The sequence below is a fragment of the Chiloscyllium plagiosum genome, unplaced genomic scaffold (assembly GCF_037043375.1).
Source record: "Chiloscyllium plagiosum isolate Xiang-an unplaced genomic scaffold, Cpla_swu_hap1 HiC_scaffold_12, whole genome shotgun sequence".
NCBI classification, from domain to species: domain Eukaryota; kingdom Metazoa; phylum Chordata; class Chondrichthyes; order Orectolobiformes; family Hemiscylliidae; genus Chiloscyllium; species Chiloscyllium plagiosum.
The window spans coordinates 107,067,803-107,080,068 of NW_028270150.1; the positions used below are offsets into that span (position 1 = coordinate 107,067,803).

General features: G+C 44.7%; 1 protein-coding gene and 1 long non-coding RNA gene across 15 annotated transcripts in view; one reads left to right on the plus strand and one right to left on the minus strand.

Moving 5' to 3' along the window:
* Positions 1–12,266, plus strand: part of dgkh (diacylglycerol kinase, eta) — a 601,101-nt gene that overhangs the window by 383,529 nt on the left and 205,306 nt on the right. For all 5 annotated transcript variants that reach the window (XM_043694442.2, XM_043694440.2, XM_043694441.2 and 2 more), the window contains 2 exons: positions 3,910–4,016; positions 9,179–9,304. In XM_043694442.2, the coding sequence (XP_043550377.1) occupies positions 3,910–4,016; positions 9,179–9,304 (233 nt within the window). The remainder of the gene's footprint in view (positions 1–3,909; positions 4,017–9,178; positions 9,305–12,266) is intronic.
* The window catches only part of LOC122551881 (uncharacterized), a 421,034-nt gene that overhangs the window by 378,134 nt on the left and 30,634 nt on the right, over positions 1–12,266 (minus strand). Inside the window, exons 2-3 of one of the 10 annotated variants that reach the window (XR_015758963.1) lie at positions 9,216–9,331; positions 3,739–4,151 (exon numbers count right to left, since the gene is read on the minus strand). The exons of 7 other annotated variants lie outside the window; for them this stretch is intronic. This is a non-coding gene — a long non-coding RNA (uncharacterized LOC122551881). Of the gene's footprint in view, positions 1–3,738; positions 4,152–9,215; positions 9,332–12,266 lie in introns of those variants that run through there. 2 more of the 10 variants (XR_015758955.1, XR_015758962.1) reach the window with 2 other exon arrangements.

The window sequence follows — 12,266 nt, forward strand, 5'->3', positions numbered from 1 at the left end:
TTTAAAAATTAAAGTTTGAAATTGGAGGAAGACCAATTTTGACAGTATGAGGCAAGAACTTTAAAAACTTGATTGAGGGCAGATGTTCGCAGATAAAGAGAAGACTGGAAAATAGGCAGGATTCAAAAATGAGGTCATGAAAGTCCAGAGACAGTATTTTCCTGTTAGAATGAAGGGCAAGGCAGGTAGGGGTAAGGAATGCTGGATGACTAGACAAGTTGAGGTTTTGCTCAAGGAAGGGAAGATATAGACGGCAGGGATCAAGTGAATACCTCAAAGAGTATAAAGGCAGTAGTGTATACCTCAGAGGGAAATCAGGAGGGCAAAAAGGGGACATGAAATAGTTTAGCAAATAGGGTTAAGGAGAATCCAAAGGGCTTCTACAAATACAAATTATTGGGCAGAGTATTGAGTACAGGAGTTGGGAGGTCATGTTGTGGCTGTACTGGACATTGATTAGGCCACTGTTGGAATATTGCGTGCAATTCTGGTCTCCTTCCTATCAGAAAGATGTTGTGAAACTTGAAAGGGCTCAGAAAAGATTTACAAGGATGTTGCCATGTTTGGAGGGTTTGAGCTATAGAGAGAGGCTGAACAGGCTGGGGCTTTTTCCCCTGGAACGTCGGAGGCTGAGGGGTGACCTTATAGAGGTTTACAAAATTATGAGGGGCATAGATAGGGTAAATAGGAAAAGTGTTTTCCCTGAGGTCGGGGAGTCCAGAACTAGAGGGCATAAGTTTAGGGTGAGAGGAGAAAGATATAAAAGAGGCAAGTAAGGGGCAACGTTTTCACACAGAGGGTAGTACGTGTATGGAATGAGCTGCCAGAGGAAGTGGTGGAGGCTGGTACAGTTGCAACATTTAAGAGGCATTTGGATGGGTATATGAATAGGAAGGGTTTGGAGGGATATAGGCCGGGTGCTGGCAGGTGGGATTAGATTGGGTTGGGATATCTGGTCGGCGTGAACGGGTTGGACCGAAGGGTCTGTTTCCATGCTGTACATCTCTATGACTCTAAATACATGAAGGACAAAAAGGGTAACTAGGGAAAGAATAGGGCCCCTTAAAGATCAGCAAGGCAACCTACGTGTGGAACCACAGGAGATGGGGTAGATACTAAATGAGTATTTTGCATCAGTGTTTACTGTAGAGAAGGATATGGAAGATACAGAGTGTCAGGAAATAAATAGCGACCTCTTGAAAAATGTCCATATTACAGAGGAGGGAGTACTGGATGTCTTAAAAAACATACAGATGGATCCATCCCCAGGCCTGAGCAAGTGTACCCTAGAACTCTGTGGGAAGCAAGTGAAGAGATTGCTGGACTCCTTGCTGAGATGTATTTACCATGGATAGCCACAAGTGAGGTGCCAGAAGGCTGAAGGTTGGCTAACATTGTGCCACTATTTAAGAAAGGTGGGGTAAGGAAAAGCCAGGGAAATATAGAGTGGTGAGCCTGACATCAGTGGGCAAGTTTTTTTTTATGGAAACAGGTCCTTCAGCCTGACAAGTTCACACTGATCCTCCGAAGAGTAACTCACCCAGACCCATTTCCCTACCCTATATTTATCCCTGACTAATGCACCTAATAATATGGGCAATTTAGCATGGCCAATTCACCTGACCTGCACATCTTTGGATTGTGGGAGGAAACCAGTGCACCAAGAGGAAACCCACGCAGACACGGGGAGAATGTGCAAACACCACACAGGCAGTCACCCGAGGTGGGAATCAAACCCGGGTCCCTGGTACTGTGAGGCAGCAGTGCTAACATGGAGCCACCATGCCATTGTTGGAGAGAATCCTGAGAGGCAGGATTTACATATATTTGGAAAGGCAAGGACTGATTAGGGATAGTCAGCATTGCTTTGTGTGTGGGATTTAGTGTCTCGCTAATTTAATTGAGATTTTGAAGAAGTAACAAAGAGGATTGATATAGGTAAAGTGGTGGATGTGATTTATATAGATTTCAGGAAGGCATTTGACAAGGTTCCTCATGATAGTCTAGTTAGCAAGGTTATATCACACGGAATAAAGGGAGAACCAGCTGTTTAGATACTTGGCTCGAAAGTAGAAGACAGGTTGGTGGTGGACAGTTGCTTTTCAGACTGGAGGCCTGTGGTCAGTGCTGTGCTACAGGGATCGGTGCTGGGTCCACTCACTGTGTTTTGTCATTATGTAAATACATGGGTGTAATATAGGTGGTATGGTTAGTAGGTTTGCAGATGCCACTAAAATTGGAGGTATAGTGTACAACGAAGAAGGTTGCCTTGGAGTATAATTGGATCTTGGTGGGCTGAGGAGTGGCAGATTGAATTGAATTCAATTTAATTTAGATAAATGTGAGGTGCTGCATTTTGGAAAGGCAAATCAGGGCAGGACTTATACACTGGGGAGTGTTGCTTAATAAAGAGACCTTGGAGTGCAGGTTCATAGGTCTTTGAAAGTAGAGTTGCAGGTAGATAGGATAGTGAAGAAGGCATTTGGTATGCTTCCGTCTATTGATCAGAGTATTGAGTAGAAGAGTTGGGAGGTCATGTCACAGCTGTACAGGCTATTGGTTTGGCCACTTTTCAAATATTGTGTGCAATTCTGGTCTCCCTCCTACAGAAAGGATGTTGTGAAACTTGAAAGGGTTCAGAAACGATTTACAAGGATGTTGCCAGGGTTGGAGGGTTTGAGCTAGAGGGAGAGGCTGAACAGGCTGGGGCTGTTTCCCTGGAGTGTCGGAGGCTGAGGGGTGACCTTATGGAAGTTTATGGAATCATGAAGGGCATGGATAGGATAAGTAGGCAAGATCCTTTCCCTGAGGTGGGGGTTTAAGGTGAGAGGGGAAAGACATAAAAAGGACTTTTACACATAGAGGGTGGTGCGTATATGGAATGAGCTGCCAGAGGAAGTGGGTGGAGGTTGGTACAATTACAACATTTAAAAGGCATTTGGATAGGTATATGAATAAGAAGGGTTTAGAGGAGTATGGGCCAAGTGCTGGCAAATGGGACTAGATTTATATAGGATATCTGGTCAGCATGGATGAGTTGAACCAAAGGGTCTGTTTCCGTGCTATACGTCTATATAACTCCATGAATGTGCGTTCAGAACTGAAGAAGGGTGACAGGACTCGAAACATTAACTCTTTCTCTTTCCGCAGATGCTGTCAGACCTGCTGAGTTTCTTCATTAATTTCTGCTTTTTGTTTGTTTCACATCTCCAGCATCTTCAGTTCTTAGTTTTGTTTATATGGTTTGGAGAGGGTGGGGATTTCAGGTGCTAGAAAGTCAGAATTGATAAAATGTGGAGCTATTAAAAGTACAGCAAGTCAAGCAGCATCAGAGGAGAAGGAGAAGTCGACATTTCGGGCAGGACCCTTCATCGGGACTGAGGGAGGGGAAGTGGAAAGGGGCTGAGAAGTAAATAGAGGAAGGGGGTGGGGCTGGGGGCAAGGTAGGTGGGATGGCGATAGGAAGATGTAGGTAGAAGGTGATCGTGATTGGTCATCCAAGGTCCAAGTTAAAAATCTCACAACACCAGGTTATAGTCCAAGAGGTTTATTTGAAGTTCAAGCTTTTGGAGCGCTGCTCCTTCTTCAGATAATAAATTCTGTATCCTATTATCCTGCCCCACTAGCTACCTGATGACCTGATGTTGAGTGATTTTTAACTTTGTCCACCCCAGTCCAACACCAATACCTCCACATCAGCCCAGGTCTAGCCCTCCCTCTCCACCCCTCCCCCTTGACCTTACCAAACCTGTCCAGCTTCCTTCCCACATGTCAGCTCCACCCTTCTCACTGACTAATCACAGTCACCACCTTGCTGTACTTGCTTAATATTAGCCCTGTCATTATTTATATTTGGCCTTAATGGAGTTGATGAAGTGCATTGGTGTTTGTCTTTGATTCTTTTTGCAGTTTGTAAGTTCAAAGCCCATAAGAGGTGTGCTGTGAGGGCAATCAATAACTGCAAATGGACAACCCTGGCATCAATCGGTAAAGACATCATTGAGGATGAGGATGGGGTAGGTATGAGTGTTTTAAAATAACCATCTCCAAAAGTAAGCCTTCTGTTTTCACTGTCTTGTGTGGAAAGGCCCGTTTAGCTTGCAAGAAGCTAAAACTCAGCTGTTGAATGCAGCATTCCCTATGGAAGTGTTCTGAAAGACAAGAGAAACTCTGTTGAGTATCTATACCCCAAGGAACATCTGTAACAAAAGATCTGGCTTTCATTATATTGCTGTTCATGGGAGCTTACTATGCATAAATTGGCTGCTGCATTTTCTGTGTTATAATTGTGAGTATGCTTTAAAAGTAATTCGTTTGCTGGAATGTTGTTTGGGACATTGTGAGATCATGAAAGATACAATACTATAGCAGCAAGTCTCCAGCCCATTTGCTGTAGGTCTCCTCACCCATTGACCCAAAATTTCCAAATGAAAGGTTGACAATTCTAACTGCAGCAGTCAATTTGGAAGTAATGAGACTCTTTCATTTTCAAAGGTGTAACAGATTCTCTGCCTGAAGAAAATCTTGCATTCTATGTATGCCAATGTTACCACGAGAAGCTCAACAAAAGAAATGTGGAGTAACTCAAGGAGTAGTCACAAAATGGGAAAAAAGGAATGAATTGACCAGTCAAAACAAATAATCATGAGAAATAGGGAAGGGGGGCATTTGAACCAGACTCATTCATTTGAAGACTGTAGTAATAGTTTGGTGGCAGGTTCCTTCCCTAATGGTCATTAGTGCATCAGATAGATTTTTCTGACAGTTGACAGTGAGTTTATGGTCATCATTAGACTCTTAATTCCAGACTTTTATTGAATTCAAGTACCACCGTGTGCCTGAGTGGGCTGTGATCCCGGATCCCCAGAACATTACCTAAGTCTCTGAATTAACAGTCCAGTGATAATACCATTTGTCTGTTGCTTCCCCGAAATGAGTCACAACCTGACACATTGAAAATATCCTCCTTATCTCTTTGCCTGCTAATCAATCCCTTGCCATGCTAATATGTACCTCAAGTCCCCGTGTCCTTTTCTGTGTACTTAATCTTTTGTATCAATGTTTTGTTTGGCACCATATCAATGATCTTTTGGATATTCAAATATGCTACATTCCCTAATAGCCCTTATCTATCTGACTTGTTTTATCTTCAAAAGAATCGATTTGACTTTAAGCCTCTTGTGGTTTTCCAAGTACAATGTTGGGACTTTCTGAATAATAGACTTCAGTAACTTAAGACCATGAGACCAGAAATCATAGCAGCAGAAATTAGGCCATTTGGCCCGCCGAGTCTGCTCGCCATTCAATCATGGCTGATCAGTTTTTCAAACCCACTGTCACCCTTTCTCCCCTTAACTCTTGGTCCCCTTGACAATCAAGAGCCTATCTATCTGTCATGAGAGGCATGGATTGGGTGAATGTACTCAGTCTTTTTCCCTGAGTTGAGAAATCGAGGACTAGAGGGCATCAGTTTAAGGTGAGAAAATGAGCTTATCAGTGATAGGCCGCATGGTTTTGTGCAGGGAAGGTCACGTCTTACCAACTTATTGGAATTTTTTGAGGAAGTGACAAAATTGATTGATGGGATAATGCCTGTAGATGTCATATGCATGGACTTCAGTCAGGCATTTGATAAGGTTCCACATGGAAGGCTGATGGAGAAGGTGGTGATAATGTGTTGCTGGAAAAGCGCAGCAGGTCAGGCAGCATCCAGGGAACAGGAGAATCGACGTTTCGGGCATAAGCCCTTCTTCAGGAATGAAGAAGGTGTACTGGCTAGATGGATAGAGAACTGGCTGGGCAACAAGAGACAGTGAGTAGTAGTGGAAGGGAGTTTCTCAAAATGGAGACCTGTGACCAGTGGTGTTCCACAGGGATCCGTGCTGGGACTACTGTTGTTTGAGATATACATAAGTGATCTGGAGGAAGGTATAGGTGGTCTGATTAATTTACAGATGTCACTAAGATTGGTGGAGTAGCAGATAGTAAAGGGGATTGTCAGAGAATACAGCAGAACAGAGATATATTGGAGAGTTGGGCGGAGAAATGGCAGATGGATTTCAATCTGGGCAGATGTGAGATGATGCATTTTGGAAGATCCAATTCAAGAACAACTATACATTTGAATGGACGAGCACTAGGGAAAATTGATGTACAGAGAGATCTGGGTGTTCAGGTCCATTGTATCCTGAAGGTGGCAACACAGGTCAATAGAGTTGTCAAGAAGGCATACGGCATGCTTTCCTTCATCGGACGGGGTATTGAATACAACAGTTGGCAGGTCATGTTACAGTTGTATAGGACTTTGGTTTGGCCACATTTGGAATACTGCGTACAGTATGTGGATGCTTTGGAGAGAGTGCAGAGGAGGTTCACCACGATGTTGCCAGGTGTGGAAGGTGCTAGCTATGAAGAGAGGTTGAGAAGATTAGGATTATTTTCATTAGAAAGACAGAGGTTGAAGGGGGACCTGATTGAGGTTTACAAAATCATGAGAGGTGTAGACAGGGTGGATAGCAAAAAGCTTTTTTCCCCAAAGTGGGTGACTCAATTACTAGGGGTCACGAGTTCAAGGTGAGAGGGCAAAAGTTAAAGGGAGGTATGCGTGAAAGGTCCTTTATGCATAGAGTCGCAGGTACCTGGAACACATTGCCAGTTGAGGTGGTAGAGGCGAGCATGATAACGTCATCTAAGATGTATCTAGACAGATATGTGAATGGGCAGGGAGCAGAGGGATACAGATTCTTGGAAAATACACAGCAGGTTTAGATAGAGGATCGAGATCGGCGCAGGCTTGGAGGGCCGAAGGGCCTGTTCCAGTGCTGTCATATTCTTTGTTTTTTTCAGAGGGGAAAGAATAAAAGGGATCCTAAGGGGCAACGTTTTTATGCAGAACATATGCATGTGGAATGAGATGCCAGTAGAAGTGGTTGACGCAAATACATTAACAAAATTTAAAAGGCATTTCACCAAATACATGGATAGGAATGGTTTAGAAGGACATGGGCCAAGTGCAAGGAAATGAGGTTAGGACATTTTGGTCAGCATGGACCAGTTTGGGCAGAAGGCCTGTCTCCATGCATATGACTCTATGATTCTAATCACTGCCTGTCCCATTCATCAGCCTATTCTGTAACCAAATCAAGGCGACCAGTTACTTAATCAAATGCCTTTTGAAAGGCCCTATATGTTCTGAACTATCTCTATCTCAGCACTCTCCATTACTTTTTTCAAAGAACATGACCTGGTTAGGCAGATACAATTCGCCCTTAACAAATCCTTGCTGGTCATCCTTTGCTGATCCTGCTCTCTTGCATTACTCCAAGTGCGAGTTTGTTTTGTCCTAAACAATGGCATCTTGTATTTTTTTCCCACCACACTGATGCAAGATGTTGTGATTGTGATGGGTTCAGCCATGTGGAACTCATGGAATATGAGTTCCCTAATTGGGGTTGTTAATCTGGTCCAATGAGTGAGCCCTGGCTGATAGATAAGAACAGGAGTGTCAGAGGTTCTGTTCACTCTGAGAGCTGGTTCTGAGGAAGCTGGGTCAGTGTCAAGGTCTTATCATGTGAAAATAAATGGTGACTTGGTGATGAGATACTGACCTCTGTGCAGTTATTTCACAAGGGAATTTACATACCACTCCAGTCAGACAACTGACTTAGTAAATGTTATATTAAATAAACTACACACTTAAAAATGTACATTAGAGAAGTCACTTGACCTGGACCATTTGCTGACCAGACAGGAAGATATGGGATATGGAGCTACTAATGAACCAAGTTTCCACTTCTATCTGTGATACTTCCAACCTGCAAGTAGCAGAAGTTGAGTTAGCAGCTTGGTGACTGTTGTCTAATCTGATATACCCAGCTGGAATCTCTGAAGAAAACCAATCATGAAATCGTCTGAAAGTTTGAGTTGTTTGAGATGCGATTAGTCACATGATGCAACAGTCTACTTATGTGAAAGCTATATCCCAGAAGTTCAGCTGTCTCTTGCAGGCAGTGAAGTGATAGGATCTGTCAGTCACAGATGGCATAAGATCTGTGGCACGGTGGCACAGTGGTTAGCACTGCTGCCTCACAGCGCCAGAGATCTGGGTTCAATTCCTGCCTCAGGCGACTGACTGTGTGGAGTTTGCACATTCTCCCCATGTCTAAGTGGCTTTCCTCCGGGTGCTCCGGTTTCCTCCCACAGTCCAAAAATGTGCAGGTCAGGTGAATTGGCCATGCTAAATTGCCCGTAGTGTTAGGTAAGGGGTAAATGTAGGGATATGGGTGGGTTGGTTATGCTTCGGTGGTTCTGTTGGACTTGTTGGGCTGAAGGGCCTGTTTCCACATTGTAAGTAATCTAATCTAATCTAATCTGTACCCATTGGTATACATCACTGCAATAGTCAGGTAAGTGGGAGGCAACTTGTTTGTGGGAGAGAGCAAAACAAATATTCTCTATAGGGTCTGAACCATATGAAGGCAAACAACATTGAAAAGGCTGTTATGGACCAGGCCAGACCCCTGAAAATATGTTAATAAGGTAGGCCCGACCCTAACTGTGTTCTTACTTTAAAGACAGATGTGAAGTAAATATTCCAGGTGTGGTGGAGCTGGTCAAACACACGGCTTTCAGCAAAACAGAATTTATTTAAACATGACAGTTGAAACACGAACAAAAGAAAACAGAACTTTGAATAATGTAACAATTTGAAAACTCAACTGACACGATACCATAACTTAACTAAGGAGCTGTTCCAATTCCTGTAACATCCCGTAAACACACCCCTCAGCAAAGTGAAGGTAAATTAAAACACAGGTTCTTAAAGGCAAGAGAGATTTCAGAGAGAGAGAGAGAAGCCAGTCAAGAATCATCTGCTGACGCTTAGAACCTTTCTCTGGACTGCAGCAGCCTCTCGCTGTTACCAGTAAAAGAAACTAGTAAAACCCTGAACTGGGAGAACTGGCCACTCCCTTGCCATTGTTAGACTAGACTCTAACCCAGACATTTCAGCACCTCTGCCTTTACGATCTCTCTTAATAAAAAAAAACCCAAGGGCAAAATAATCTTGTTAAAGGGGTAGCATCGTCATAAGGCTTCTTGCCTATGTTGAAACTGTTGTTTATCTATGTTTCAAAGCATTGTATCCAACACTAAGTAATGTTGTATTTTATTTGTCTAGATTGCCATGCCTCATCAGTGGCTGGAAGGTAACCTACCTGTTAGTGCCAAATGTGCAGTGTGTGACAAGACATGTGGGAGTGTTCTCCGACTACAAGACTGGAGATGTCTCTGGTGCAAAGCCATGGTAAGCAGTTTTATTTCCTTCTGCTTTCTATAAATGGTTTAAAGTAAAAGGAAACCATTCAAAAGTGTACCCTTCACTTGTTCTGAGAAATACATGAAATTAATATACAGAAACAGACCAGCAGGTTGGTACTTAATGCTTATGTTTATCATGACCTCTGCCCTAATGTCTTTATCTCACTTGATCAGAAAGTGTTTCTCCTCAGCTCTTAACCATGTATCTAGTTTTTCTTTCAAAGTAATTTGGCTGTTTGCCTCAACCACTCCCTGTTGCAATGAGTTCCACATTTTCAGCACTTTTTGGGGTAAGATGTTATTGGAGCTGCACTCAACCAGGCAACTGGGAATTAAGAAAATAAAATACAAAACTGCAGATGCCAGAAATCTGAAACGAAAACAGAAATTGCTGGAGAGAATCCAAGATGGCGGCAGCGGAATAGGCAGGCATCCAGGCTGAGTCCGGAGTTTGTTTTTACCATCCGATCCTCTTTATTTTCCTCTTTTGCTTTTCTTTAATAGTTTAGTGGGTTTTTTGTAACCTACATTGGTGTAGTGCTTGGAACCAGCTGAATCCTTAATTGGGGTTGTTAACCTGGGCCAATCTGGAAAGTCCTGCCTGACCAATATCTCCTCAGTTCAGGAGACTGACTCTAGGCTGGCTGGCTACAGCTAGTGTACTGCGCCCTCGTAAATAATGGGTGGCTTGGTGACAGGATATTTGTCTCTGTGCATTTATTTCACTTGGCTTGTAATGAGACTGGCGGCGCCGGGGCAACTGAGGGCCCAGAGCAGGACAGCCAGTGGTCAGTGGGCTAGTGCGGAACAGGATAGCCAGTGGTCAGTGGACTGGTGCGGAACAGGATAGCCAGTGGACTGGTGCGGAACAAGATAACCAGTAGTCAGTGGGCTGGTGCGGAACAGGACAGCCAGTGGTCAGTGGGCTGGTGTGGTGGGGGACAGCCAGTAGTCAGTGGGCTGGTGTGGTGGGGGACAGCCATTGGTCAGTGGGCTGGTGTGGTGGGGGACAGCCAGTGGTCAGTGGGCTGGTGCGGAACAGGATAGCCAGTGGTCAGTGGGCTGGTGCGGAGTGGGACAGCCAGTGGTCAGTGGGCTAGTGCGGAACAGGATAGCCAGTGGTCAGTGGGCTGGTGTGGATTGGGACAGCCAGTGGTCAGTGGGCTGATGTGGTGGGGGACAGCCAGTGGTCAGTGGGCTGGTACGGAGTGGGACAGCCAGTGGTCAGTGGGCTGGTGTGGTGCGGGACAGCCAGTGGTCAGTGGGCTGGTTCGGAGTGGGACAGCCAGTGGTCAGTGGGCTGGTGTGGTATGGGACAGCTAATGGTCAGTGGGCTGGTGTGGTATGGGACGGCTAGTGGTCAGTGGGCTGGTGCAGTGCGGGACAGCCAGTGGTCAATGGGCTGGTGTGGTACGGGACAGCTAGTGGTCAGTGGGCTGGTGCGGTGTGGGACAGCCAGTGGTCAATGGACTGATACGGAGTGGGACAGCTCGTGGTCAGTGGGCTAGTGTGGTGCGGGACAGCTAGTGGTCAGTGGGCTGATGCGGAGTGGGACAGCTAGTGGTCAGTGGGTTGGTGCGTAGCTGAACAGCTAGTGGTCAATGGGCTGATGCGGAGTGGGACAGCCAGTGGTCAGTGGGCCGGTGAGGAACGGGACGGCCAGTGGTTGATGGACTGAAGTGGCTGTTGGATTGGGGGCCCAAAAAGGTTGACCAGTGGAGTGGGGCTCGGTGTGATCAGCCTGTCACAGACCTCGAGCCCAGCAGTGCGGAGAGAGCAAGATCATGTGTGGAAAGCCCACAGTGTGGAGAGATTGCAGTCTACAGAAGATTTGTAACATTTATCTGTTAACTTTATTTCTTTATCTTCCTAATTTATACTCTGAAGAGCTGTAATATAGAACTTCTAACTTTTCTCTTTATATTTATACCAAGCCTATTCAATTAGGTTTGTCCCCAAGTAGTTTGTATCTCAGATGGCGCCGTGTGTGGCGACGTTGAGCACATTTCACTGTACTCCTGTATTTTTCACTTGAGTACACATGACAATAAACCTGCAGGTCTGGCAGCAATTGTGGAAAGAAAGCATTTCATGTCCAGTGACCCTTTAGAACTTCTTTAGAAGTGGGGAGTATTCCATCACATTCCTGCCTTTTGCCTTGTAGATGGTGGATAGACTTTAGTGAGTCACAAGGTACATTGCTCAGTGCAGAATTCCCAACGTCTGACATGATCTTGTCGTCATGTCTAGTCAGTTTTTGGTTAATGGTAATCCCCGAAGATGTTGATAATAGGGTTTCAGTGATTGTAATGCCATTGAACATCAAGAAGCTCTGGTTAGATGCTTTCTCATTTGGGATGATCATTACCTAGCATTTGAGAATGTTACTTGCCACTTATAATCCCAGACCTGGATGATGTCCAAGGTCTTCAAGCGAGACATGGAAGGAGTAATAGAATTATTTAACATAGAAACAGGCCCTTCAGCCCACCATATCTGTCCTGACTAACCAACATCAATCCTCTTTACTTGCAGTTGTTCCATAGGCTACTATGCCCTGATTGTGCTGATCCTTTTTAAATGTTGGGAGAATACCTGCCTCTTAACATGCTCTCAGGCAGTGCTTTCCACATTTCCACCATTCTCTGGGTGGAAAAACATTTTCTGTGATTCCCCTGCAAACCACTTACTCCTCACCTTAAACTTATGCCCTCTGGTCTGTGTTTGCCATGGTGAAAAAGATTTTCATAATCTACTCTGTGTATGCTTCTCATAAGTTTGCATGCCTCAACCAAATCCTCTCCTCCTCCTCCTCCTCCCCTCCCGCCAAGCTTCCTCTGCTCCATGAAAACAAAACCCAGCCTATCCAGTCCCTCCTCATAGCTGAGACTTTTCTATCCTGGTGAATCTCCTCTGCACCCTCTCTAATGCAATCACATCATTCCAAT